This window comes from Electrophorus electricus, chromosome 13 (assembly GCF_013358815.1).
Source record: "Electrophorus electricus isolate fEleEle1 chromosome 13, fEleEle1.pri, whole genome shotgun sequence".
NCBI lineage: Eukaryota > Metazoa > Chordata > Actinopteri > Gymnotiformes > Gymnotidae > Electrophorus > Electrophorus electricus.
In genome coordinates, this window is record NC_049547.1 from 3,579,325 (window position 1) to 3,607,299 (window position 27,975).

The 27,975-nt window shown below is 43.3% G+C and overlaps 2 protein-coding genes across 3 annotated transcripts in view; both read right to left on the minus strand.

Moving 5' to 3' along the window:
- Positions 1 to 728: 728 nt before the first annotated feature.
- On the minus strand, positions 729 to 22,598 carry sptb (spectrin, beta, erythrocytic). Of its 2 annotated transcripts, XM_027004858.2 has the most exons (37): positions 22,558 to 22,598; positions 19,431 to 19,682; positions 15,998 to 16,149; positions 15,713 to 15,886; positions 14,620 to 14,726; positions 14,438 to 14,518; positions 14,224 to 14,339; positions 13,951 to 14,063; positions 13,664 to 13,851; positions 13,455 to 13,572; positions 13,105 to 13,263; positions 12,690 to 12,992; positions 12,341 to 12,491; positions 11,321 to 12,191; positions 10,932 to 11,069; positions 10,074 to 10,833; positions 9,776 to 9,978; positions 8,753 to 8,843; positions 8,519 to 8,665; positions 8,105 to 8,374; positions 7,765 to 7,989; positions 7,589 to 7,678; positions 7,169 to 7,453; positions 6,597 to 6,727; positions 6,306 to 6,510; positions 5,883 to 6,106; positions 5,354 to 5,504; positions 4,977 to 5,221; positions 4,738 to 4,876; positions 4,550 to 4,634; positions 4,243 to 4,439; positions 4,087 to 4,160; positions 3,946 to 4,009; positions 3,493 to 3,746; positions 3,121 to 3,294; positions 2,760 to 2,802; positions 729 to 2,605 (listed from the first exon to the last, which is right to left on the minus strand). In XM_027004858.2, the coding sequence occupies exons 2-37, from the start codon at positions 19,576 to 19,578 to the stop codon at positions 2,414 to 2,416; spliced, it is 7,068 nt and encodes a 2,355-aa protein (XP_026860659.2). In that variant the 5' UTR covers positions 19,579 to 19,682; positions 22,558 to 22,598; the 3' UTR covers positions 729 to 2,413. The 2 variants fall into 2 exon arrangements, with proteins under 2 accessions (XP_026860659.2, XP_026860660.2); XM_027004859.2 differs by lacking the exons at positions 19,431 to 19,682; positions 22,558 to 22,598 and adding an exon at positions 17,630 to 18,185.
- Positions 22,599 to 23,610: 1,012 nt separating this feature from the next.
- Positions 23,611 to 27,975, minus strand: part of stard9 (StAR-related lipid transfer (START) domain containing 9) — a 28,482-nt gene continuing 24,117 nt past the window's right edge. Inside the window, exons 25-32 of the mRNA XM_035532893.1 lie at positions 27,800 to 27,940; positions 27,613 to 27,712; positions 27,369 to 27,532; positions 27,196 to 27,260; positions 26,905 to 27,107; positions 26,698 to 26,777; positions 26,288 to 26,446; positions 23,611 to 25,946 (exon numbers count right to left, since the gene is read on the minus strand). Of these exons, the coding sequence (XP_035388786.1) occupies positions 25,845 to 25,946; positions 26,288 to 26,446; positions 26,698 to 26,777; positions 26,905 to 27,107; positions 27,196 to 27,260; positions 27,369 to 27,532; positions 27,613 to 27,712; positions 27,800 to 27,940 (1,014 nt within the window). The 3' untranslated portion in view covers positions 23,611 to 25,844. The remainder of the gene's footprint in view (positions 25,947 to 26,287; positions 26,447 to 26,697; positions 26,778 to 26,904; positions 27,108 to 27,195; positions 27,261 to 27,368; positions 27,533 to 27,612; positions 27,713 to 27,799; positions 27,941 to 27,975) is intronic.

Genomic DNA, 27,975 nt, shown 5'->3' on the forward strand with positions numbered 1-27,975 from the left:
CAGTGAGGGTGGTAATCTGAATATAGCCATAGGATTCACCTTCACTCAGTAATTCCTCTCTGCAGGCTACAGACTGGTGGGAGTCCATACACAGAATACAAGTGGGTGTGTCTGAATCCATACACAGAATAAAAGTGGGCATGTATTTGATACATTGCATGGAAACGTAGGCAGAGCTTCAAGTCCTGCTCATGGAATGCATGGGTTTGAGTTCATAAATAGAACTAGGTCTGTCTTTTACTTTTCATAAACAGTTAGTATTAGGATTAGTTTAGGACCAGACCTTATTTGGTCTGAAAAGCACACCCATCCTATATGTAGTCTGTAGACACACCATTCGCATTTTAACGAAGAAAGGAAGTAATTCTGGTGAAGTGGCACTGGAATGCCATTCATGCCATATTTAGTATATATGCTCCTTGTGTGCTCATCAGAACAATATTAACCTCGTTAGAAAGAAAACACATATTTAGGGAGGCTTTAAGTGTGAAAAAGAAAATGTAAGACCACAAAGGTGACCGATACACATACCTAAAACTGCAGTATATTGTAAAAATGATATAGCATCTCCTTACAGTTGGGAAAATACATAAATCAACCAAAAACTACCAAACAGATATTAAATAAAATATTCACTAAAGTATTAGTGAGGATACTCCACAGAAAGAGAGCATGTGATAGCCACTGCTTAAAGGAACTTTATCTCTGAAGACCATACAAATGGAAAATTCAACTGCAAACAAAGAGTTTATTGGTCTTACAAGTTCATCCCTATGGCTTTCCTTCATCTTATTGTACATGGTTTGTGCTCTGAATATGCAAATATTAAAGGAGAGAAGAAAACGTAAAAAGGTAACTCGACTCTCAAGTGAATGACACACAGATCGCATAACGTATGTCCTGGTATGCTACTGTTTTTAACAGACCATTTAAAAAAGATGCTACCCCCATTATAAACCCATTCTAGATATCCTAGCATGGTGGCACCACCTAAAAGAATGGAATACTTGGGCAACATGAGGTATATTAAGCCAAGGTGGTATAGAGGGAGTGTCTAGGAAGTCGAGTATACACAAACAGGCAGTGACTGAAACACAGGTGTAAGAAGGAACATTCCAGAAGATCGGATTCGATCAAGTATTAATGACACGATTACATAACATTATATACTTTTCCCTTAAATGTTATGCACCAAATACATGTAATGTACATTTATGATATATTTTTTGAGAACTGCAGCCTAAACAAAATCATAAATTCTTATTTTGTGCTTATATATAATACTCTAATCATACTCATAACAATGTCTTTTTCGCCTGCCTTGATATCACTGCCTCTTGTGTTACAACCCTACTGCCATTGTAACATTCTTTGCGTTACACATTGTGAAAGTGAACATTTGGTTTGGGCAAACTGTTTCAGGAGTCTCCTGTGATTGCTTTGAATGGTGCTGACCAAATATTATATCTGCATATATATTGAGACTTTAATATGATGAAGATGAAAAGAAGACACATGATGCATGCTTTTGCTGCTCTAAAATTGGGGCTGTCTTTGTCCATATGGATCAGAGACCATTAGAGCTCATTCGATATGAGAAGGTAAAACACATATGTAATCACATAGCACCATATGAAATAAGCACATTCATTCATGCATTAGACAAACATGTTGAGGCATATTAGGGGTTCCGAAAAGTACTTCATACACTTTTCTACACATTGTCTATCTTTTCTCTAGCCTACTATCATCTTTGTCAATTCCAAAAATTGAATCCCATATCCATTATTATGGGGACAAAAAACATTGCTATACTTGAACAATAAAAAAGCCCTCTGACAACTGTGCTTGGAACACGTGCTAATTTCATACTGTAGTGTACAGTGTATAGACTAAACCTCATGATTAAACCTCTATATGGCTAAACAGCACTTACAGAAACTCTGTAATATCTGATTAATTCTACAAATTCTACAAGTTCCAAAAAAAGAGCACAGTATCACATTTTGCAACCATTATTTGGAAGAGTAATGCAAACTGACAAAACACTTATTATATGAATAAAATAAACTACATAATATAAAGAAAGCATGCATTTAAGAAAATCAAGTAATGAAAAAAGATACAAACAATCTTTGGTTGACTGTAATAATAGTGGTCTTGTATTTTTATTGGCATAAAATATGAATCTGTCAGGATTTAGGAAAACCTAAGGTAAAAAAACTAACGCAAAATGTGGACCTTAGCCACAGTTCACTGACTTACATACAGGCAGGGATGCCATTTTCAATCATACAAACTAATATAATGTAAAAAAAGTAGCATGGTGTTAAAAAGCTCTTAATTTCTTCCCTTGCACAATTTGTCCTTTTTTGCCTGTTCTCTATGAGGTCCTGGACTACTGGGGCTCCCTTCACTTCTTTTTGGTAAACAAACTGAACCTCTTCTCCTTGTCCTTTTTGGCAGAAGGGACTTCTGGGGTGGTATGGGAGGACGAAGGTTGTGGCAAGCTCCAAGCCTGAGCCTCCAAGGGACCCGGATCTGGCTCCTCTGTGGCTGACTGTGCTGCCTTCTCTATGGCTCGAGTCCAGATCTGCAGCTCCTCCTGGTGAAGGAAACATCACACGGGCCATTAAAACACATAAACTCATAAACTCATAAAACATCATGAACTCATCTGAACTTTCATCAAGACCACATTTAAGCAACTGAAGAATGAGCGTTAAAAGTAAAATATGCTCTCTTAACATGAAACTGACCTCATCTTTACACTGGAATAGGTATTCACTGCCATCTCCAAGCCTGAAATATACAAAAGACAACAGATGGTCATTTTATTTTTTTATATAAAGCTGGAAACAATTCACTCTAAATTTCATATTGACTAGAAAATCCAAACATGAATAGGCTTCAAAGGAACATTCACAAGAAAGAGGCTGGATGACATTTGAAGTCAGAATAAATGCTGGTAATACTAGTGACTGATGGATCAGTTCACCTGTAGAAGCTCAGTGCGAAAATACAAAAGCAGGAATAATAGGCAAGTGTGCTGATCATGTGATAATGATACTAGCATTACCTACACGAGTTTTGTATCAACAATAAATTTTGCATTCTTACCGTAGTTTAAACACCTGTTTCTTCTTTTTGTAACTGGTCAGCACCTCACATGTAGCATTGCTAAGTGACAATGGGTTTTCACCATGGTATGTGACACCATGGGCAAAGTTCTTGCCATCTTTGTAGGCACCGAGCTGCCCAGGTTTTAACACGCAGTAGATGTTATTCCAGGACCTGAGACAAGCGATAAGGTAACAAAATCTGTTATACTAAGTTGCAAGGTAATAATGCCACACTATCTTTGTTTTGAAAATGTAGTTAATTATTAAACTAGCTATAAGTATAAAATAGAATAGACTGCACAAGTGTTTAGCAAAACTGACATCATGATACAGGATGCAAAGATCACCAGCTACCATCGGCATCCATTACCTGTTGGATGCCTTTTTATTAGGCCCTTCCAGCTCATGTTTACGGGCCAGGGTCCCCTCCATCAGTGTGGCCTGAGTCTGCGGAGCCGCAGTGGGGAGAGTGGCCTGCTCCGTCTCCTCGGTGATGTAAGTGGATGAGGAGGCAGCTGGCTCCATGTAGCTACTCTCCTGAATGTCTGAAAGCACGAGCACAGTCGAATCCCCCACGGTGTCTTCCACCTGGCCTGAGCTGGGCTCCACGTCTGCCAGGTCAGCCTGAACACAAACACAGACGCACAGGTAGGGCAAGACCTGAGAAAGAACTGTTCAACCTCGAGGCAAATTAAAGTATGCGTAAGAGCAAATTTAGAAGAAAAGAAGAATATAACAAATAAAATAATAATAAATAAAAGACATAAAGCAAAAAATGTAAATGGAATGGCAGCAAGATAAAGTATTGTTACAGCGTACTAACCAGGGACTGTTCCTCTATTGTGTATAGATGTGAGGACTCCTCAATAAAACCTGTGTCTTCTTTCCTATGGGCCAGTGGTAAGGGGTTAGTAGGTGGAACTCTGAGCATGTTGGACATGAACAGTCTTGTATTTCCTGTTACCTGCTCTCCTTTTCCTCCTCCTGTCTGTACTGCTGCATTTCCTTCTGCTTCTTTTGGAGCTCAAGTAGCTCAAGCTGAGGCAAAAAAAACAAAACAAATGACTTTGTGCGTGAACTCTCTACTACACACACATCCATGCAACACTGGCAGCCTTACTGTAGTGAGCCGCTCCAGTGCGCAGAAACGGTCCTCCCAGGTGGCAGAGGACTTCTCAAAAGCCTCGTGCCTCTTGATCAGCTTCTCTGCCTCGTCCACGGTCTCTCCCAGGTCCCTGTCGGCCACGTACGGCTCCTGCGCTATCAGCCAAGCCTCTGCCACAGAGGCGTCCCGGGCGAACTGGCACACCTCCAACACTAGAGGGAGACATTGCAGTAACAAGTGGAACTTATCTGTGCCTCAATAATAAAGAGTATACGAGGATGCATGTAAATACCGCCCCCCCCAACATAAAAATATCACATACACAGTCTAAGCCAGTCCCATCTGTCATTCCACTTAAGCATCATTTCCTTCCTCTTTACTATCAGCTGCATCATCCTCTCTTTGATCTGTAGGAGACAGTGAGGGTCAATTGCAAATAATGCATGCACAGACACACATGACAATAAACTACAGACAGTTCAAACTAAGCACTGCTCCTTTTCTGCTCACCTCCTCCGAGTCTTTGTGCTTCCGTGCCACAAGGGTCTGACCTAGCTCCACACAACCATTCAGCTTTGGCACTCGGGTCTCAATCTCCGCATGGATATCTTGGTGGTACTTCTTTAGTAGCTCCACTGATGACACATCTCTAGGGTTGAAAACAGAACATGACCAGTTGGAGACATTTCAGTCTCATGGCACTTTGTAATGAACTCTTTTATCCTTCTCCTATCAAACGCCCCGCTCACCTGGGTTTCTCCTGGGTCTCGATTTGCTGGATGATACTTTCCATCCAGGCCATTAGGTCCCTAACCATGGTGAAGAAGCGGAACTTGCCGGCTGTCTCTTCTAGCTGCTTCCGCCTGCCTTCGCAGGCGGCCAGTAGGCCCTTCCAGGCGTCTACCACTGCTTTCTCTGTTTCCTTGATGTTGCCAGCCTGGGCACCGGCGTACTGAGCATGCAGACGTGCTGCTGTCTGCTGGAACTGGTGCACCTTCAGAGAAACAAAATGCAGAAAGAGAAACGTCTCATCAAAATCTTCCCATTTTTAATTTTTTTTATGTCAAAGTTTGTTCAGGCTTTCTGGGGCAAAAGGAAAAGAGGAGTAGAGAGCTTCCTTCTCTACCTGTTTGCCCAGAGAGCTGATGTCCCTCTCAAAGGCTGCATGCATGCGATGAAAAGACTCTGCCTTGCTGAAATCCTCCCCAAGATCTTCAGGAAGCTCATTCTGTTTCTCTTGTATCTGAACCACCAACTCTTTCCCATCACAAAAGTACCTGAGCAGGGGGACAGATTATAACTCTTCTCCCTACACTACATACAGTGTATTTATTTGGAAGAATACTTTACTTGTTGCACTTTCCTTATTTTTTACATCTGGCTGCAAGACAAATTTGAAGCGGTAGGACACCAGGGCAGTGGTAGCTCAGCAGTTAAGGTACTTGTAATCGGAAGGTTGCTGGTTCAAGCCCCACCACTGCCAAGTTGCCAATGCTGGGCCCCTTAACCCTCAATTGGTCAAGTTATACTCAGTCATAATTATAAGTTTCTTTGGATAAAACCGTCAGCTAAATACCGTAAATGACTTCTTACTACAGTATTTCTTATGTTTGGTAAGGCTGACTGTAATGACTCTGAACTTTCCTGCAACTCACTTGAGAATGTCGTAGGATGCAGCAAGAAGTTGGGTACGGGTGTCGATGAGCTCTAGCAAATCGGCCCAGCTTTCGTTCACCCCATCCTTCCACTCAGCCATAGTAGCTGCTTCACTGTGACCGGCCTCGATAAGCTCGTCAATGATCCGATTCACCGCGTCCACTCGCTCCTGGCCCACGGTCCCTGTATCCCTTGCAAATTCCCTGAACTTGTCCCGCAGTATCTGAGGACCATTTAAACATGTGAAGCAATCGTGAGAACAATAAATGACAAGCAACTCATTTTTGTCCTGTGACATTTTCACCCATAAAACAATTCTGAAGAAATTGTGTGATTGAACTGTTGCCATTGTTTAAAGCTATCGATGCACTGCGTGTCTCGGACCACTACGTTTGTGAGTGTGTGCGCACGTTCGGCAGTACCGTGACATGGTCCAGATCCTGGCCCATCTCCTGCGAGGAAGCCACCACATCACGCTCAGCGATCCACTGCTCCAGATCCTCCACCTCCCGACTTAGCAGGAAGTGGTGGTATGTGTGGTCTAGCGTCTTCTCTCTGTCCTCTGCTAGCTCCTTCAGGCCTGCATACACCTTATCCACCTGACCCTGCCTCCGGATGACAGCCTCCCTGCAAAGAACGACAACGTAAACCTCATAGTTAGGGATCTCCTTCTATGGGAAATGTAAGGTCAAATCACTGTTAACTCGGCATACCCTTCTGGGTGTTCCTCAGCTAGCATCCTTTGAGCACGGTGGGCCAACTCGTGGACCGTGTGTGTATAGTTATCTACAGCCTGCTTCAGGATCCAGTGCCGCTTCAGCAGAATCATGGCACTCTGCTCATCCTACAAGCGAGAGTGAAGATGAAAACAAACAGCATGACCTTTGACCCTTCTCATTCCAAACATTTCCACTTTACATTTATGGCGTTTAGCGGACGCTCTTATCCAGACTGACTTACAAAAGTGCTTGGTCATTTACTAATAGAATGTATCCTAGCCAGTATAGTAGGTTAGAGTTTAAGATACCATTGAACTAGAATACAACCACCAGTGGCTTTTATTTCACACTCTTGTAACGCGTAGCTACCTCTAAATTAGTTTCAAGGTAGTTACTGAAATATTCACAACAGTTGGTTAATAATACACCTTTAGTTTAATGAATAAATAACCGAGTTTGTAATAACAAAGCACATGGTTTTAAATGACTTTGATACATACGATCTTTCAAAGTACTCCTTGCTGTCTTCCAGCTTTCACATTCCACTTTTTCAGCAACAGTCTCACCTTTGCTTTCTCGTCAGCAATCATGTAGAGCTCCTGCTCGCCGATCCAGGCTTCAGCCTCGTCTGCATCGCTGTAGTACTGCTGGGCATCGCTGGAGCCGTTCAGCCGTGCCCACCGCTTTGCCATCTCATCCTGCAGACGTGCCCACACCTCCTCCAGCTTTTTCATTTCCTCAGACATGTGCTCTGCCTCGGGACTTCCCGCGGCAGCTGCCATCATATGCCTGCCTCGCTCCAGAACTTCATCAACACGCGGCTGGTGGCCCTCAATCTCCTTCTGGAGAGACTGCATTGGCACAAGATAGGGGGGAATAATAATCAAAAGTAAAACAACGGTAAGCCTGGGGCATGTGGTCTAAAATCAAAATAGAGCTAAAGCTGAATCTTGCAATCATGGCTCAAAGTAAATAAAGTAACCCACATGATTCTTCTTCAGCAGAAGCTGTACTGTTTGAAGGTTGTTTCCATGCTCCAGCGACATGGCCATGGGTAGCCTCTCCTCAACCCAGAGCTAAAATACAGTAACAAACAAACAGGTCAGGTGCAAGGTCCTGCAAATGAGCAGACGTCCAAGACTCTGCTTTGTGTCTTACTCACTATTTCATCTGCCAAGTCTCTGTAGAACTGATAGATGGATTTAGCTGCCTCCAGTTTTCCTTTGCGTTGGGCCAGAGGTGTGAGAAGCTGCTGAAAATCCTTTTGAAGTTTCTGATGCTCGACTTCCAGCTCAGGCCGGTCTTCTTTTAGGGATCCATGTACCTGTATGGTCTCCTGCAGTTCGTCCAACTCCCATCCCCTGTCTCGTACTTGATTCTCAGTCATCTGCATGGGTCATATGTCAAGATGACAAATTGAAAAGTCATATCAAGATAAACAGTGCAGACCACATAAATATGGTCAAAGGATATTGATTTTCAAAAAGAACAACAATATATACCTGGTGATTCTTGAGAAGGATATTGGCACTAGTGAGATCTTTAACCTCCTCATCCACATCACCATGGAGCTGCTGCCGAAGATTAGCCAGCCATTTCTTCAAGTCAGCCAGGCTCTGGTCAAATAGCTCCGAACGGTTAGCATCAAAGAGCAGGCGTGCCTTCTCCTGTGTAGTCTGCTGGAGCTTGTCCCAGAGCTCATGAAGTTTAGCCAGATGTTCTGTTACAATGGGCTCAAACTCTGGCTTTGATGTCATCAATTCTTCACCCTCCTAAATTTTGAGATTAGTTTCAGAGTTTACGTTCTGGATTTCACATTCTTGTTCTTTCAGTAGTTAAATAGGAATAGCAGAGATTTGTAGCATCAATGAACATGAATGGAAAGCATTTTAGCTTGGGCCCAAACAGTCATGTACCTGGTCAATTTTGTCGAGCCAGTTTTTGTTGGAAGCCAATTCAGCCATAAAGGCCTGATGTTTCTGCCATTTGCTGTGGAGGTTACGAGCTTCATCATAGGAGGTGTCCTGAGCGGTCAGCATCTTCTCATTTATCCAAAGAGTAAGCTAAGAAATGGTGCAAAGTGATTGGACACCATCGAGGCATGACAGAAGGCTAAATTCACATTCAGTTCTGACAAAGCTTTTACTTACATCCTGAGTGTTCTGTAGAAAGTGCTGTAGCTCTCTGTTGTCTCTGAGTTTATCAGAGACTTCCTTTGCTTTGTCTCGATTCTTTTTATACCTGTAGAAACACACACATTAATTAGTGTTTGTCTAGAGCATAGAAACAAATGTATTTTTTGTCTCTTTTTTTTTGTTCCTGAGTAAATATGTGTAAGCACGGTCGTTGTATATTCCCAACTCACAGTACGGAGATTTCACTTTTAACAGCACTCTGCCCCTTATCCCAGAGCACTCTTACTATAAGATCAATACCTATCAAAACAGGCGCCCATCTCGCACTACAGCAGACAGTCTGCACTTATGGGAAAAATATAGACATCCTCTTCATGGCTTAATGCTCTCGTGTCAGTGCTGACGCAGCACCCGTCAACAAAAACTGCACACTCTTAGTGATATCACTAAAACTTGCTTTGGGAGAAAAAAAAGCAAAACATAAACATAATGTTCAAAGGACTACTGCACTACAGAAATCATTTTCAAATCCAGTCCAGTGTGTTTTTCCTATAAAAGTACACTTGATTCAGTAATTTAATGCTGATAAGGTATATTAGGGCAGGGAAAACCACAGTAATGATACTGATGAGCACTACTCTTCTAAATGAGTCAAATAACGCTTTCTGCAGCAACCTCCATACAGCTGAGTTCGCACAATATAAAAAAAAAGGGTGTTCTCACTCTGACTTGAGGGCCTCTTACACTGCACTTTCCTTCAGTTTATCCTTATCTGTCACATTTGATTCAGCTCATGAATGGCTTGATAATTACCTGATGAGTTGAATCCAGCATAATACAGGAAAAAAAATTTGTGAAGCATAGGATCTCCAGAACTAGGAATAACAACCACTGGCATAATGTACATTAAAGTTATATGATAACAGCAAGTAAAACTAGGACACAGTATTATGTAAGAAAATTCTGGGTGGCCTTCACTGAATGTAAAAACAGATAAGTGGGTAAATTTACAGTGAAAAATCATTTTATTGTGCATACCTGTCTTCGATGATGTTCATCTTGTCTTTCACCTTTACTGAATAAAGGTTTCCACTGTCCACCAGCCTTTGACCTCCTTCAAGTGTGGTCATTATCTTGTCCTCATTAGCGTCCATGGTGGTGACAAAATCCTCATGCTTTTTCAAGGCCTTATCCGCTCCATCCAGAGTGTCAGGCAGGTCCAGATGGGCCAGAGTGTACTCCTAGTAAAGGTAAATATAAATGTAAGTGTGAATAAGTGTTGAATTAGGTCACTCTTAGATTCTTTGTGTGAAGGACAGAACTGTAAAGTATTCACCTGATTGTTTAAGATTGTTTCAGCTTGCTTTGCATCTCTTGAGAACTGTTGGAAGCCCAGGCCTTGGTCCAGAAAGTGCTTACGGCTGTCCCAGATTTTGTGCAGCTCATCCCAGCCCTTGTCTAGACCCTTTAGCCTCTGCTCCAGCTGTTGGTACGTTGGATCATCCTCCTGATCCCGAATGACCCCTGCGCCAGTATCTCTGATACGATGGTAGTCTTCCTCATGGCCATCCATGTCTCCTTTCACTGCATCATGGAGGCTTAGGAGCTCCTCCACCTCCTGGAGACTTGTAGGCATCTCCTCAGATGCAATGGCTTTCTGCGTCTTGTAAAGCCAGGCCTGAAAGTCATCCATATCCTGCAGGAAGGTTTGTAGTTTACTGACTTCTCCGAGAGAGTCTTCTCGGTCCTTTAGCGTTTGCTTCAAAGTGTCCCATGCTTTGTCTAGCTCGGCCTGTCGGGCCAGGATGTCAGGGGCATTCTCTGGATGATCTTTCACAAGCTTCTGGGCCTCACCATGCAGGAAATCCAGCTTGTCCTGAATAGCAGCTAGGTCTCTCTCTATGCCAAATAGTTTCCTCTGGATGGTCATGACTGCAGCCAAATCATTCCCAAGATCCTGTGTTGATTCAATGACTCGTGTCTTGTCCTTTATCCATGCCCCTGTCTCATCACATTCAAGCCCATAGTTGTGCAGACTGAGTGCTGAATCCACCTTTTGCTTCTTATCTTCCACCATAGCCTTAAATGCCTCCCACCTGTGAGGAGAAAGAAGAGATAAGTAAATTACTTGGGGGGGGGGGGCTAAATTGAGAAAGCATGGCTTGAAAATCTATTCTTAGTAAATGTCTCTCACCTCTTATTGAGATGAATCTGACAGTCCTTCACTTCTTTTGATTGTGGGTGTTTGCTGTCCTCTAACTGCTTGGCTGCTTTGTTGACATTGTCTACCCGTGTCTGCATGTTGCCCATATCTTGAGCAAGAATGCTTAACCTGACAACACAGTATAAATTTAAAGATAATTAAAGAATGAGCATCATTAAAGAATGGTTAAGTTTTTGCCATACTTTTACCATACAAACTGCAATAACTACCAAGTGCTTGTTAGAATTTGTATTGTAAAAACATGACTGTCAGTAATGCCTTTATATACTTAAATGAGGAAATACTGAATGTCATTCCACCATGACATACTTGTCACATTCAAACGCTAGGCTCGTGTCTTAATAATCCAGAACTTTTACCTATTCTGAACCACCTCCAGATCCTCCAATTTCTCTGGGGCCTCCAGTCCTACCAGCCATGTTTCCTTCTGACTCATCCAGAGCTCACATGCATCCGTCTCACTAAAAATTATGTACAACGCCATGGTGTCAACCAGTTTCTGCTGCCGAAGGTCTGAGAGAGACAGCAGCTCCATGTACATATCCTTGATGTCATTCAGACGCCTTTGGATGTCTGGTGTGTTCTTTAGCTCTTCGGGCAGTGAATTGGCCTGTTTGGTGAGATTATCAATGGTGGCCCCATTCTTAGCGGCCTCATCTCTCAGAACACGATGTCTCTTAAGCATCCTCTGTGTGGTGTACTCGTCATGCCCAATGTCGTCACTGCTCATCTGCCGCACCGCATCCAGCAGCCAGGCCTTGAGGTCATCAGCGTCACCTTGAAACTGGAAGAAGCGCTGCATGTCCTGGAGGTTCTGTTTGCGGAAAGCAACCAGTTCCTCTAGCTGTTGCCACTGACTCTGGACACTTTCCATGCGCTGTTGCACTTTTGGGGCACCAAAATGCTTGGCTATAACCATCTTCTCACCCTCATCCATCACCTGCTTCAGGTGCTCACGCCGGGCACCCAACTCATCTTCGAAGGCACTGTGTTTGCTCTGCAGCACCAACACACTGGTCAGGTCTTTGCCATAGTCAAGGGAGGAGAATATGTGCTCCTTTTCCCGGACCCAGCTCTCTAACTGTGCCATCTCCCAGAAGAAGTTCCAGAGACGACGGGACTGCTCCAAGCGGGCCTTGCGCTGTGCTGCAAGTGCACACAGCTCTTGGTAGCAAAGGTCCAAATGCTGTACCCTGTCTTGAATCACTTGGGGGTCACAAGGTTTGTAGCCTGATTAGGAAGGCAGAGGGCACAAATTAGTCAAAAGCTTGGTTTAGCTGTGTTGTGTCTGCCACATCAATCTAAATTACAAATACAACCATTTTGACACTAACAATAGGTCAAAAGTAAAAAAAAATGTAAAGGTCTGTTTTACTCACTGTCTCCATTTGCAAACTTCAGTGCAGCTGCATTTGCAGTGTTCACTCTCTCTGCCTGCACAGTGATGTCGGCCTCCACCAAAGCATGCTTCTGCAGAAGATCCTCTACTTCTAGCAAGTGCTTTCCAAACTCGTGGGACTGCAGACGAGCCTAACCAAATGCATCAGTTACAAGTCATAAGGAGCATACTGAAACACAATGAATGGAAAATGCTGAAGCAAAGTTACTCCTTTGTATTTGCTGACAAGAACTTTCTGACATGAAAATGGTGCAGACATGTTTGTAGAAATATGTGAAGAATCAAGTCATTTCATAATACACATTGAGCACCCATCACGCTGTATCTACCTTCATCTCATCCATCCAGTTAATGATGTAAAGCATCTCCTGAAAGATCCTCTGCAAGGTCAGGTTTTTCTCCAGACGGCTCCTTCGGCCGCTGAGAAGCACCTGGAGGTAATCCCACAGTCTCAAAATGTTGTCCTTTCTTGCGTCAATGCGTTTAGCATCGTGGTACCTCTCTGCCTCCAGCTCTTTAGACAAGGCAACCAGAGCTTGTACACGCTCTTCATATGCTGCTATGTCTGTTTCTATGGCATCATGTTTCTTCTTCGCTGCCTCCACTGCTGGTAGATCATACCCAAAATTGTCCTACAAAGTGACAGTACAAGTAAGTGGCACATTGTAAGGTTGCAACACATGGATGTAGCACTGGTAGGACGATCTTCTTCTGTATGCAGTGTGTGTGCAGTGCATAACTTACCTGTGCTACCAGTCTCTGGTTCTCCTGGAGCCAGGTCTCTCTCATGGCAGCCTTCCTGTCGAAACGGCGGGCCGTCTGCTCAAGCTTTTCCTGCCTGATGAGCTCATCTCTCAGTACGCGTTCTTTGTCATGCTCAGCCCGCTCCAACCGCTCCCATGCCTGGCCCAGGGGACATGTACTCCATAACAACCAGTATAACAGTTTGACTCGTGTTACACCATAGGTAATATAAAATTACAGTAAGTCCGAAAACCCAAATATCCATGCGTAGAACCGGATTGGGTGACTTAGTTCTATGAGAAACCTCACTTCCCTCATGGGTATTTGTTAGTGTTGGAACAGTGTCTCACCCTGTTGATGTCTGCCAGCAGTGCTCCCTCTTTCGGAGTATAAACCTTTTGATTGTTGGCTCTCATTCTGCTCTGGATGGTGAAGAGAAGCACCTCCAGGTTGCCCTTCTCCTGAAATCTTTGCGGATATTGAGATGTAAAGTAGATAATTAGAGGCTTTAGCCTAGGTCAGCTTAAGAGAACTGCAATTGGTATGTTTGTGGGCTTACTTTGGAGGCTTCTCCACAGTGCGATAAGAGTTAAAGGCTTGCAGTTGTTGCTGGACTCCATTGAGAGAGTTGGCAAGTTTGTGATTGTTCAGGATGATGATGGTCTGTTCAATCCATGTCAGCAAGTCGGAAGAAAGTGTCTCATACTTATTAATCATCTTGTCTGTCTCAATGGCATGGTCTAGCGCCTGGCAAATGACAAGCACACTTAGTATAATTTTGACACGAATGCATCACTCGCCCTCACAGACAAGCAGACAAACATAAACACAACCGTTCATTCTCACCTTCCCAACTCGCTTGCCTTCAACTGCCAGAGCTTTCATCTTAGAGAAATAGTGGTAGAATGCAACTACATATGTGATGATGGACTTTTCATCTGGATTCTCAGTATACACATCTGCAAATGACAATACACACAGAGGTTACCTCTTTCAAATGGAAAAGCTGTAAAAAAAAAAAAAAAAAAAGTAAAATTTTAAAGCATAATTTGCATTGGGTAGATTTTAATATCCAAAAGCCCTGCCATACCTAATATTGCCCAAAAACAAAAAACTTGCCTTCTGGGTCTAGGAGCTTGGTGACTCCAAGCTGCCGCTCAGCTACATTGAAAGCTTGCTGGAGATTGTGGGTTGGGTTGGATCTCTGCAGGCTGCCATAGTCTACTAGATCTGGCCTAATGACATAAAGAAGCACACAAATTAGGGAAATATAAGTTGAGTATTTTATGGAGAAAACTAATTTCTGAAATGAGAAAATATGTTTTCCCAGTACCTGTGCTTGTGTATAAGCGCATTGAAAGCCAAGCCGTCTTTCCAGCTTGTGGTGAAGTTGGTGATGTTTACATTTGGATACCTGAAAATATAAAATAATACAAAATGAATGACGCACCAAAGCCATACTGGCCCTCATCATTTTGCCATATTGATAGCACTGGTGAATCTGATGAAATTTACCCAGCAGTCTTCATTTGGCACCAAAGCAGCAGGGCATCTTTGGCAGAGCGTGTCTCCTGTTTACCAGTCAGGTCAGCTTGTCCTGTTTCTACCACAATGTCTTGAATCTGTGGGTCACAATTAAAGAGAAATTAGAAACATCAAGCACTAAACTGTTCAAGTCTTTTATACTTTTGCTGTTATTATTGTTTTACTTTTTTGACATATGCACATGCGTATACTATAGAAGCATTCTGCAAACTTCATTTCACACTGTTATTTAATGACATTTAAATGCACATTGATTTAAAGCAAGAATGACTTATGAAGGTTAACAATTAAACTACTGCCCTCTTAATCAAGAACGTTATTTTTCCATGCAACTTCTTGTTAATTAGAAGACCTGAATGAGTCTAGGAAATGTTTAAGCCCTGAGAGATGTGAAGGTATTGGAAGCCAAATATAGATATTTGTACACCGCTGAAGCATCCTAACTGAGTCAACAGCACCCTCTCCTTATCTCTGCTTTACTTTACTTTAGGAGAGATTATATTATACATCAGACCCTATTGTTTGAACTCTCTGAGCTAAAAATACACAGGCTGTCAAATACAATGATTAGAAAAGGAATACAAGCCACGCTGAACATTAGATACACAAAAGAAAAGGCTTGTACTGTGGGTCTACTGCAAGATCAGATAAGAACGTGTTGGTTCTGGACAAACTGCGTTAAGTAGTGGAACAGCCATTTAGATAGAATGAAGACTGCACAGTCCATCTCTCTCTGATACTACGTAACTCCAAAAAATCCTCTACTCACTCCAAAAATTAGAAAGAATGGGGAAAAAATATTTAAAAATGAAACATAATTCATTATAATAACAATGCCTAAAGTATATCCTCACATATGCAAGATAAAAAATATTTAAGCACTATATGCTCATATCTACCCTGCAATTTTGACACTAGTAACAATTCTAACTGCATTCAGCTACATTGTGCAATGGTAGCTGTAAAATAGACCACGTCAGTAAGGGATTAGGATCTTATTTACTTGCACTGAGTGGGCTACAGTTGAATCTCAGCTCTGAGGTGTGTGCAGTAATCAGCCAACCTGGAAGCGAAGGATGATGGTCCAGATGAGGCCCAAGATCAGGCGATGGTTGCCATCTACGATATCATGCGATCCCATGTTCTCCAAGTGCACCCTCTGCTCCTTTAAGAACTGAAGGGCTTTGTCTACATTCTCCAGACAGTGGATCCTCATTCGGCCCTTAGTGGGTTTTGGCTGGGGAGGGCAAAAAGACGCTTCACAACAGCTCCAGCTAAGTGGGCATTTGTGAAACATTACCTTGAGGTCATTATCGACTTCGGCTTGGTTGTAGCAGCAGACACTCACCAGTCTCTCCCCAGACAGGACCTCCAGAAGTTTGATGAGCATCCTTCCATCCCGCAAGTCCAGATAGAGGTCCGAGATGCGGCAGTTGACTCTAGCCAGGATGGAGTTCACCCATTTTGTGAAGGTCTTCTTTTGTACTGCTTCTCGCTCATCTTGTGGGCAAAGTGAGAGAAAACGGTCAATCTAGCCTAGTATGAACTAAATATGCTTATTTCTTGTTCATAAGTTAATTTTTGAAAATAAACTTGACCTTTGTAACAGTGTATTTCATGGCTAAATTACTACCTTTTAAATAAGAAAACAGTTACATGTTTTTTGTTTTCAAATTGATTCGCATATTCTTAGTTCTTTCTGGACCCCAGTGTTTTTACACATTTATTCCTGTTCCTCCTAAACAAGATGCGAGAACACCACATCCTTAATGATGTATGTTATAAATGATTCAAGCCCTCATGGCACCAGAAAACAGCATGGCCATACTTCATGAATGAAGACTCAGGCTTTGTTTGATTGCACAGGGAAGGGGCTCAAAGTAGCTATTAACCCCTGTAAGTCATTAACTAGTGACTTGATTTAAGCTCTCCAGCTGTTAAATGTCCCCCAGGGAAGAGAGGCAAACTTATTCTGAATGGGCAAAGTGCTACCGGCCGATATCAGCTGTGTGTGGTCTGGAAGCAATGCTCCAGATGTGGTCCAGCAGGGTGGAAGCGCTTTCAAAATAAAAGCTATTGTATTTTTGTCCTCCCACAGCTCCTGCTGAGTGCCTCTCTCTGGCAGATCTCAGCAGGTTGAGCGGCGGAAGGGTGCAGTGTAAACTCTGCCCTCTCTCGCGCAGGTGGGATCTGCTCAACCCTCTTCAGCTCCATGTGTCTCAGGTTGGTCTCAAATCACTCGAGCTCTATAGCGACAGGGCAGTCAATTATTCATACTGATGGACTTTTCTTGTGCAGAGCAACCCTGTCCCCCCCCCCCCGCCCCGCCCTGCTCCGCCCCCTGCTTCACCCCGCCCCCCGAATCAGCGAATGGGACGGCTCTATTCAGTGTGCTTAAAGGAGCCGACAGCTAAAGGCTAATGGAGAGAAACAGAAGTGTGGTTGGGAGGCTGGAGGTCACGGAAAGAGATCCATCGCACGACAAACGAGCAGAGGAGAGAGACGGAGGGAATAGAGATCATTATAACAGGATGGCACACTGAAACCCCATCCAGCTGTTTTACAGCAGCCTTGAAACCTAAAAATACAAAAGACGGTTTATTTCACCAAGACTGTTCATTGTCCTGCTAAAGGGAAGAGGGAAAAGAAGTGGTGCAGACAACAGTGAGAGAGAGGAGAGCAACAGTGTAAAGAATTCCAGTGACAATTACAGAAATATGAACAAAAACAATGCAAAATAAAGCAAAAAATGGAAGGGTTTGGATCGTAGATTTGCACCAATAAATATTTAGTAGCGATCAATTGCAACATGTGAAATGAATGAAATCGACAGTGATTTGAAAACAGATCAGCATGGGGCAGAGAAGTTGTCCCCACAGCAGCAGAACAGCAAACTGTAAGTCTCCCTCCTTCTCCCACAAAACCCAGGAAACAGAGAGAAGGTCCACCAGGGCAGGGAGGGTCCAGAGATGAGCTGTACCTTGGAGCTGCCTGAACCTCCCATCGAAGGCGGAGTTGAAGCAGATGTTGGAGGTGCTGTAGCTGAGCCAGCGTGTGCGCTTGATACTCTGGGAGGAAGACGAAGAGGACGACGAAGGAGGTGCTAGCGGCAGCGAGGTTCGGCTCGGCCGCTGGGCGCAGGAGGACGAGGAGGACGAGGAGGAGGAGGCGAAGGAGGAGAGGCTTGTGGAGGCCACAGGCGGCGCCATACCTGTCCGGACACCATTCCTCTCAGGCAGGCGCTCACGCTCAGGCTTGGCGTGCCCGTCAGCCTTTGTCACCCGCTTGCTCTCGGGCCGCTGGGACCGGTGTGCAGGCGGCGTGCTCCTGCTCCGGCTGGCAGGGGTGCTGAGCCGCACGGGGACCTCCTTGGCGGCTGAGTATGCCCGTGCGGTGAGCTCCCGGGGGGCCGTACTGGTGCGGATGACACCAGCCTCCCTGCTGCTCCTCACGTTGCATTTCAGCTCCCGCAGCCGGCTCTGGCCAACGGGCATGGCACGATACAGACACGGGCTACTCATCCTTGGCCCACCAGCGGCAGGCACGCCGCCACAACAAACTCGGAAAGGCTCGGAGTGAGCCGCGGTCCTCCTCCTCTCAGAGTCCTCTCTCCTACTTTACTTTCATCTCTCTCGCTTGTCTCTCGTCTCTCTCTCTCTCTCTCCCTCTCCCTCCCTCCTTCCCTCCCTCCCCCTCCCGCTCCGGAGTGACGCAGCTCTGGCTCTCGCAGGCAGAGCAAGGAGCGAAGTGGATAACCACCGCCCAATTTGTGCATACGATATCTCCCTGCTCACTTCCTCCTCGCCACACACAGCTACGATTTCATCAACGGGAAATGTATAGTTATATACCTCACAAGACCTCACAAGTTGGAGTGTTTTGGAAACATAATATCTGTCGCCATGTGTGATGAAAAAAGTGTAAGCATTTGCTTGGCCATACGAATGTGTACCTAATTCTAAATAGGAATGCAACCATTCATACTTAATGTGAAATACACTTTCTTATCCCACACCAGAATATTTTTTCTAAAAGGATGTAAAAGGAGCCTCTCCTTGATCTCACTGCATTTGCAGTTTCCCCTCACTCACTCTCTATCTTATTAGGCAGGAAACTCTTAATTGCGTTACAGAAAGCTCACTGCACACATGGGACGCATCATACCAGGTCATACAGCATGTTCTGGTCCTAAACAGAATGCAAGAGTGTGGCCTGCCCTTCCTAAAGACTTCCTGTTATGTGTAATTTCAGTGATCTTCAAATCATTATCCCCTGAAATGATTTGTGCAAATAATGTGTGGATTGCTGACATTGCAATCAAATCCTCCCAAAGTACTATATCCAGGTGTAGTGTTTATCTCCAAGATTTGGAGATGACCCAGTCAGTATAGGTGGGTTTATGGAACACCTATGTGTCTGTGTCCTGGCTCCCAGCTATTTTAAGAGCCCTGTATAAGAAAAGTCAGTTCATAGGTGTGGCAGCAGTGACAGGCTCTCGTTTCCCACAGCGCTGAGCCTGAGGCACAGACAGACAGGTCAGCTGTCCAGATCTGTCACACAGAGGCACGCTGGATATGTGGCAAACACTGAGCCAGTTGAGGGGGCGCAGTTGCCTGGGTTCGTGCACTAGGGTGCTTTTTGGGTGGTCACCTCAAGGACCCAGAGCTGGAGTAACAAGCCTCAAACAGCAAACTGTCAAATGCATTTCACCACTGCTCTGACAGAAAATGGCACATAGGACCAAGGTCCTTCGCGTGAAAGGTCAATCGACCAGAACTCACCGGCGAGAGCTTTGATGCGCGAGCGCTCGAAGAGGCGCGCCGTGCTGTGGTCGTTGTCGAGCTCCTCTTCGGCCAGCTCGAAGCGTGTGTTAATGCGGCTGTACTGTTGCGTGATCTCAGCGTTGTCAAAGTCAGTAGTCGTGGTCATGGCTGTGAGAAGCAAAAACGGGGATAGCAATGCCAGGAGACCTGGAAGCCGGGAGAGGTTGAGGCCAGGAGGCTAGGAGAGGTGGATTAGGACAGGGGGATGATCTGAAAAGAGAAATGAGACAGAGATTCCATTACTACTTTTATGTAGAAACAGAAATAGGTATCTAGGTGACATGACAACCTTGTGAGATGGTTGTTGCGCACCTATAGCTTACTCTGAGGTCACATTTTCCCTTGAATAGAACATAACAGCATAGGAATGTCTTCCAAACCTTCTGTTTATAGTTGAAATTTAAAAAAAGCATAACATACTCTCACAGATGACTTTTTCCTGAAGTTTATAGTCCATGAAGACATCATAATACATCATATGCTGTTATTGAAAACACAAATCTCTGATCTTTTGACAAGGGCTTATTTGTAAGTAGAAATTTCTAATTTAAGATTCTTTGTTGCCAATGTGTGCAATATGTTTGAAACCATAAAGAAATGGAATAAGCTAAGAGAGTTCTCAAAGTTCTAGAAACAAACAAAGCCCAACACAAAACTGCACTGGCCTCCAGCAATGCCAGCTTAGGACCTTACTGGTCACATTTGCACAGACCACCACGCATGTTGTGTGCCATGACTGGCTCAAGAGTGTGCGCATGTGTGGAATGATGGATGAAGGTTAGCCACTAAGATAGCTCTATCTTCATGAGACATGCCATGCTTGTCTAGCCTTATCACCTCACATAGGGGCTGGGCAACCCCTCTGAGGGAAATAACATGAAACTCCTACAAACGTCATCATTACAAACTGCATGTTTTCAAGCTCATTTATTCATGTCTGCCCATTTTTGTGATGCAGCCGTGCTCAGGCTCCATCCAGGTGAGCTGTGATTCATAGAAGGCTATAAACATTTCGGCTGTGCTGTACTGAGCAGGAAATAGGTTTGTACGAATTCCACTGCACCCTCCAATTCTTCCCTTCGACACTATTTCAGCCCAAGCCACAAAAGCTGTGGAACTACCACCACTAGACTTGCTAAGATGGCTTGGTTCCAAACATCAACAAGTCCATATATTGCCCTCTTAAGTAGTGAGCCAGAACTTAAAAGGTTTTTAGATACCTACCAGCAGATATTTGTGTGATCATCCAAGTTTAAATTTCCCAATAACAATGCAATTGTAGTTCTGTCTCTACATAGTGAAATCATCATACTGATTTGCAAAGAATTTCCTCATCTATGACACAAGTATGTACTGAGAAGTATATAAGTAGCCAAGGACAAAAGAAACATAGTGTGCATTCAGTGAAAAGGGCCTGGTGAAGGCATGGCAGCAGTTGTTCTCTCTCTCTCTCTCTCTCTCTCTCTCTCTCTCTCTCTCTCTCTCTCTCTCTCTCTCTCTCTCTCTCTCGTATCAGGAGGTTGCAAGGGGGACTTTATCAGAGAATTAGGCTCCCTCCCTCAGCAGGAATTCTCTTATCACAGCTGGCAGAGCCTATGTTCCGCTCCCTTGAGCCTGCTCTCTGCTCCCCTCCATACGTTCAAACTCAGGCATGGTGCACGCGATCCAGCTCCTTCTGCCTATTTGGTCGGAGCCCATGGAAAGTTTTCAGCATACGAATGTCAGTGTAGAATATAGAACTGCTCATTTGAGCAAACAGTGGTTCATCCTCCAAACTGGCATTATTCACTTCATATTTTACACAAATATGCTATGCATGTGTATATATGTGGTAAATATGTGTACAATAACTCAAGCTGCAGTTGTACCCAATCTAGGAAGCATGAACATCATGTGCCATGACACAAAGCCTATAAAAAGGGCACTTTGGTATCCACAGCCTTGTTTTTTTCCCAAAGAATTACCAAGCAGTGTTACTGACAATAAGATAGCAAGTAGAATATTAATGCTAGAAGGCAGTTTAAAAAGCCAAAAACAGAAACTACTGAGAACATAGCAAATGAAACCAGACTACTCCCAGTGGGTAAATAGTTAGGCCTACTGTACATATCATATATTTTAGTGGGTGCGGTTCTGCTATTTAGAAACCCAATGTTATTGCAGTACTAACACCAGGTCTGGCAATTGTAACTTGTCCTGAAGGGGGATTAAACAGTGCACACACACACCGTTCCAAGAGAAGCTGCAAGTCAGTAGACCAGAAATGGAAGGATGATCAATGCACAACTATTCCTGGAGAATATAGACTGTGATTCCGTGTGGATTGAGCCATGTCCCGGTGCAGAGAAGTCCCGGGCAGCTTCCCTTATAAGGCGAGGATTAAGTCACTCAACTAATTTCAAGTGTTGTTATTTCAAGTGACAGCATACAGCTGGTTTACTTTTACTGATATTGTGAAGCCACATTGTTTATTTAATGGAGGAAAAGAGAGGGAGCAACCGAGGGAGTAGAGGATAGAAAAGGGGGGCTGGTATCCAAATACTAGGAAGAGAACTTCACAACCAATGGGCATTAGCCTGGACACTGAGAGATCAAAAGATAATATGGTGATAGGAGCACATGAAATGTATTGATCAACAGGCTTATCCTTTAACATGGGTATGGAGGTTATGAACAGTATTGTAGTCTTCTTACAAGGCAAAAACAATATCTGATTTCTGCCCACTTTGGAATGCCCTTCATTATAACGCACCAAAAGAAGCTTTGTTTCAAACTATAAACAAGCTTTCTAGCAGGACAGTTAAAGTCACCAGAGTACTGAAGTCAACAGGTTATTACACCGTTCCGTAGGTGCAGGTAGAGAATGTGAAGGTATCTTTGCCGAGTGTGCAGAAACAGATTAATTATTTATTTAAAAAACTAATTATATAGACAAGTCTGCAAAAACAGAATGCCACAATACTTAATATTAATAACCTCCGTGTCAACTAGAATGCATAATTTCATAAATAATAAATATTAGGTTTACTCATTGTTGCCTTCAAAAATTTAGGCTTCGGGCAATTCAGAAGTTCGAAAGACTTACCGATTTTTTATTTATTTATTTTTTAAGAAAACTTTAAAATAAGTCTTTTCCTTCTTCGATGGTCTTTTTTTTTAAAAATCCGTTATTTGAAAGCCGATCATCATCATTATTATCATCCCATGAGAGGCAATGCCGTCCGGGTCACGATCGTGGCACACGGTGGGAGAGATCCTGACGAGGGGGTCTGGGACGCGACCTGCACCACAGAGAGGTCGCCGCGCATAACGGTCGTACTCGCCAGCCGGCGCTCGACCCACCCAAAGCGTTAAAAATAAAGCGGAGCGCTGACTCGCTGCGCAGAGGACGCACATTCCTGTCAAGCCAGTGACTTTAAATGGCAGATACATTTACGTACGTACCCCCACCCACAGGGGCACCACGCATGTACACTGCCCGCCTATCTCCACTAAAATGTCACCTCTGAACAAGTCACCTCTGAACAAGTCACTCTTCGTTGCAACTCAACAGCACGAAGCTGTGCTACACTAAATATAAGGAGGTTCCGAGCGCTGTGCAATTAATGGGAGTGAAACTTTGCATCTTGTGCATCAATTAAAAATAGATATATTTTAAGTACAATTAAATCTCATTGAGAGTTTGAAGCGTTTGTTTACATTAACTCCAACTTTTCGGATGCTCTGACAACTTTTCTCCCATCCTGAGCTGTCATAACGGTTTTGCATTCCGTGTAGAAATAACCACGCAATAAATATAAATAATTTTCCATGTAACCTCGTTCGTGTGATATACTGTCTGGAATGAAACCGACCGATACACCGCTAGCCCCTTATGTCTAATCGAGTGGCAGCAGAAGTCTAATGAAGGAGGTGGAGGAGTAAGAGGAGAGGAATCCCTGATCAAGTGAGTATCAAATGGCGGGTGTCGAAAGGATGCCAGAAACCTATTCATCAACGGACCAACTTCAGACTGCAGTAATGCGCCCCCAGTAGGCAGACAAACGTAGCCCCGTCATCGAGAAACAGCATGCACACCACAACGCTACTACTCCGGTGTTTATGTAGGAACTCACTATAAAAAGAGACAACGAACAAGTCGTGGAAAGGGCAAATATATTTATGAAAATAATGCTTTTGTATATAAATTAAATGCCGACTGTAGCCTTTTCATTTCACCAAAGTATTAAAAAAACAAAAAAAACCAAACAAACCACAAACACCAAAAATGAAAACAGGCAAACCAACCACAAGAGATGTTATAAATTATTTTACATTTCAATATAATAGAGATTAGATATCATAGCTAATATTGCATCAGGGTTGCATATACAGACAAGAATAAGGGAGGAGCTTCCTTCATTAGCCCATATGATTCTGTTTTAGTGGAAAATGAATCCTTCAGGTCCTTGACCATGGGCTCCAGTCAAAGCCTACTGTACTGGTCTCATTCTGCAGTGCTTCTTAAAAGCCTGATCTAATTCCTTAGTGGTCACGCATTTCATGCCTTTGACCCTAAAATTGTGTACATAACTATAGTGTGTATTATTACTGTATACATGATCTAGCTCACATTGGTACCTGGACAAATTATACCATTGATAATGATAACAGATTTCTTTTTTTTTGGGGGGGGGGGGTGTACAATCAGATTAGAATGAAATCATATTAGAGACAGAAACAGAGATCAAAATGAAATGAAGTGGAAGCAATATCACTGTGGTCTCACAGCAACCCGAGTTGTGCCATCTACCATGTGCAGAAATATATGACTCTGTGAGATAAGATGTTTATGTTCTGGAAAAATAAAATAGACAGATGTGGCTATTATTTCACAGGTGATCAGTAATTGGGTTTTTTCCTTCTTCAACATAAGCAAACTGACTTGTCTGAACCAAACTTTCCTGAAGACAGATTCCATTTCAGTGGTGCTTCACATCCAATGACATTTACACTTTGTCATATTACTGAAATGCACTAACATTTCAATCCTATTGGACGAACTTTGGGATAAAAACTATTAGCTTGAACGCATGGTTACTGTTACTTGGACTGAAACTACAGTAGATTACCAAACAACTGCTAACTATGACCGTGAGTGTGATCAAAGTTTTGTTCATGTTACAGTTTCAAGAATACAAGCTTAAAATCACATTAAATTAAAATATAAAACATGGGGAAAATAGAAAAAAAAAATACTGCAGATGTCAATGGGCAAAAGACAGTAAAAAGTAGAATAAAACATTTTTGTCAAATTGCATATCACTTACAGTGTAGCAGGAATTGGGTTGTTTTAAGTTAACTGTGGTCTCGGTCCCATTGAAAACTGCACTGGACATGTGTTGCAGTTGTGATGCAGATGTTCTATACTGCATATTACACATATTCAGCCAGAAGGCTTCTTTGCAAAGTTTGTCAAATTCAAGTTTCAAATATCTCAGCTTTTAAAGACAATGTTGACTAGTTTTCAAGCCATATCTTACAATATCCTACAATATTTTCCCATCTTTTATAATCATGTGTAATAAATTCAATGACAGCATGAACTTACTGGCAGCGAAACTTACTGTTGTACAGTTTCTCACAGGAATTTAACACGGTCCAATGGGGGAGCCAGTTAAGTCCCCAAAGGCATCGAGGAAATCTCCTTTTTGAGAATGGGAAACACACAGTATATTCATGTGTCTTTGGAAAAAAGTTCCCATTTTCCAGAAAGGGATTTGAGGGGTTTTTCAAGGCCTCAATAATAAAATTTGCTTATGCCCAGTGAGAAGTTGCAGATACATTTCTCAGTACTAAAGCTATCGATGGAGTTGTGCTGCACTTGATTATACATGATGGAAAATAACAGATAGGAAATAGATAATAGATAAGAAACAGATGATGGGAAATACATGATGGATAGGAAATACCCCATCCTTTAATATTAAAGCTCAGTAAAATTAGCTTCAGGCTGAGGATAGACACCTAAGGAATACTGGATTTATTTAATCTAAATATGTCTAATAATAAGCAGAATAATTTATGTCAAGTACATTTCATAAGTTACCTATAAGAATTACATGGGTGTTTGGACAAACCACCAGCAACAAAACGTTTAGACCAGATGTTTATCAACACCTTGGCACATGGAAGCACCATAAAGAGCAGATAAAATGTAAAAAAGACACACAAATAAAATATAAAAAATTTCACATCATATTTTTCTATACATAAATCATATCAGTGCTCAGTGGTAAAGAACCAGAGAAAAAAGGAATGAGGTGCGAAGTCTCTGCGAAGGGCTTTAAGGGCCTTAAAATAAGTGCTTGTTGCTACATGGAACCTGGTCCATCACGAGGACAAAAAGGATTCAAGGTCTGCGATTACGGCTGCTTGGCTCCGAGCCACTACATTCAGAAACCTCTTAGGCAGGGATGGCGTTCCCAAATCCACCTGTAGGGGGAGACATTGCTCATTGTTGTAACGCGATATTAAAAATGGCATAGTGTTAGTCTTTTGCAAAGTGGTTTTAGTCACATTTCGGTCAGTTTAGTCATTTTATTTATTATTAATTTTAGATTAAAAACTACAGCAATTGTAGTAAACAAAAATGGAACAGTTTAACGTTTAGTCAATAAAAAAACCTTTTAATCAAAGCTTTGCAAACAGGTGACACGCAAAAGGTTTTCTCCTCTTTACAGATGATCAGTCCTGACATTTTCATCTATATTTGTTGACAAAAGGTTTTGGGTACAAAAGAGAATTTAGTTATGGTTTTCTATTTGTTTACATACCTGTAGTAGATACGTTACTATGAGCACGATACGATCCCGACACTGGCTGGGTTGAAGGACCCATGCACTGGGAAGCATCTCTGCACGTATGGTGTCCGCACTGGGGCGAGGGAGAGACTCCTCAAAGACAGACTGCATGGCCAACACCCACATATCATTCTGACAGGTGGTGATCAAACAAGACACAGGGAAAGATGAACAGAGAAATAACACAGAGAGAGAGAGGCTGTGAGAATATTCCTTTAAATTAATTCTTGATTTAATGTAACAACTGCTATGCTGAAGTAACCACAGCTGTTACAAAAATCAAGCACCCCCACAGGCACGTCTCAGGACCACTCTATATAATCCTCTCCGCATTATTCAAACTGTTCAGCAGACGGCAGAGCAACTAAAGGGAGAGAACACACCTGTTTGGACTCAGTGCTCAGGCAACAAAAATCCCGCGGCTGTTTAAGATGACAGTTGGCCGGATCAGTCAGCAGGTAGACTGGTGTGAGCAAGACAATCATAAGGTACATCAAGAGCAAGCAATCTCAAGTTCTTCAGAATTCTTTCTACATTGTCTGCTCTTTGCCAAGATACAATAACGAAAGGCATTAATAGCATTTTGTCACCTAGTTGCGTGCTGTCATCTAGGGAGCGCGTCCAGGCAGACCTGAGAGACTCGTGGAAGAGGTGTGTCTTAGAGTGGTCTCGGATCAAATTCCACACACTAGCCAGAGGTCTGTCCAGCTCCATGGCTCCCAGAAACCCATGAGCAGAGGGCCTGGAGGATGGCCTGTGGAAGGTCTGAACCCCTCGCTCCATACCCTGATGCCTGGACAATGGGAGAGAGCAAGCTAGGGTCAAAGTTCATCTCAAACAGGCTGCATGGCTCTACAGGCTTATAATGTGCGTGTACGGACCTCCAGCCAGCTGCAGCCTTTCCCTCCAGAAGATTCCTTAGGTCTCCACCAGAGGCTAAATGAACCTGAGCCACAGCAATCAGAATTAAGCACTGGGCTGAACCTCCCGCGTCACTTAACTCATTTCTAAAGTTGGACATGTTCAAAACGATAAAGCAAAAAAACAGCGCAACCTCTGACAGGGCACTGTCAAGAGTGCAGTCAGCGATGTCTTGGTACGATGTGGAAACGGACGAGGGCCAACCGAAAGAAAAGGTGCGCTGCCGCGCAGGTGGAGTCGACGGAGATGAGCAGGACTGAAGCTCCAATCCAGAGGGAGGTGTCTCCAGGCGAACATCTAGGAAGAACGCCACAAATTCAGATCAAATTCAAAATGAACCCTTAGCACAAGCATTTCCACGTAGGTCCGGCGCTCACCCTGAGCTGACAGCCACACCCGCGGAGCCTTAGAGTTTTGAAAGGGGATGACAGAAGGTTGATTCTTGACTCTGAAGCCTGCATCTGATATCCCAGGGATCTGGGCAATACACATGTACAAACAACATCCTTTAAAACGCTGTTCCCATGTCTGTACTGATGTAACTTACTTGACAGAGGGTCTCACCTGTAGTGATGGAGAGCCACTATCTTTCAGTAAAGCTGCATTGCTGCTATTGTAGCCAGATGTAGGTCCGGAGGAGAGGCTTAGGTTGGAACCCGTGCACAAGGTGCTGTTGCTGACACGCGTGCGAATCTTTATGTCGTCCTACATAAGTGACGAGGGCAAATTTTCAAATGAGG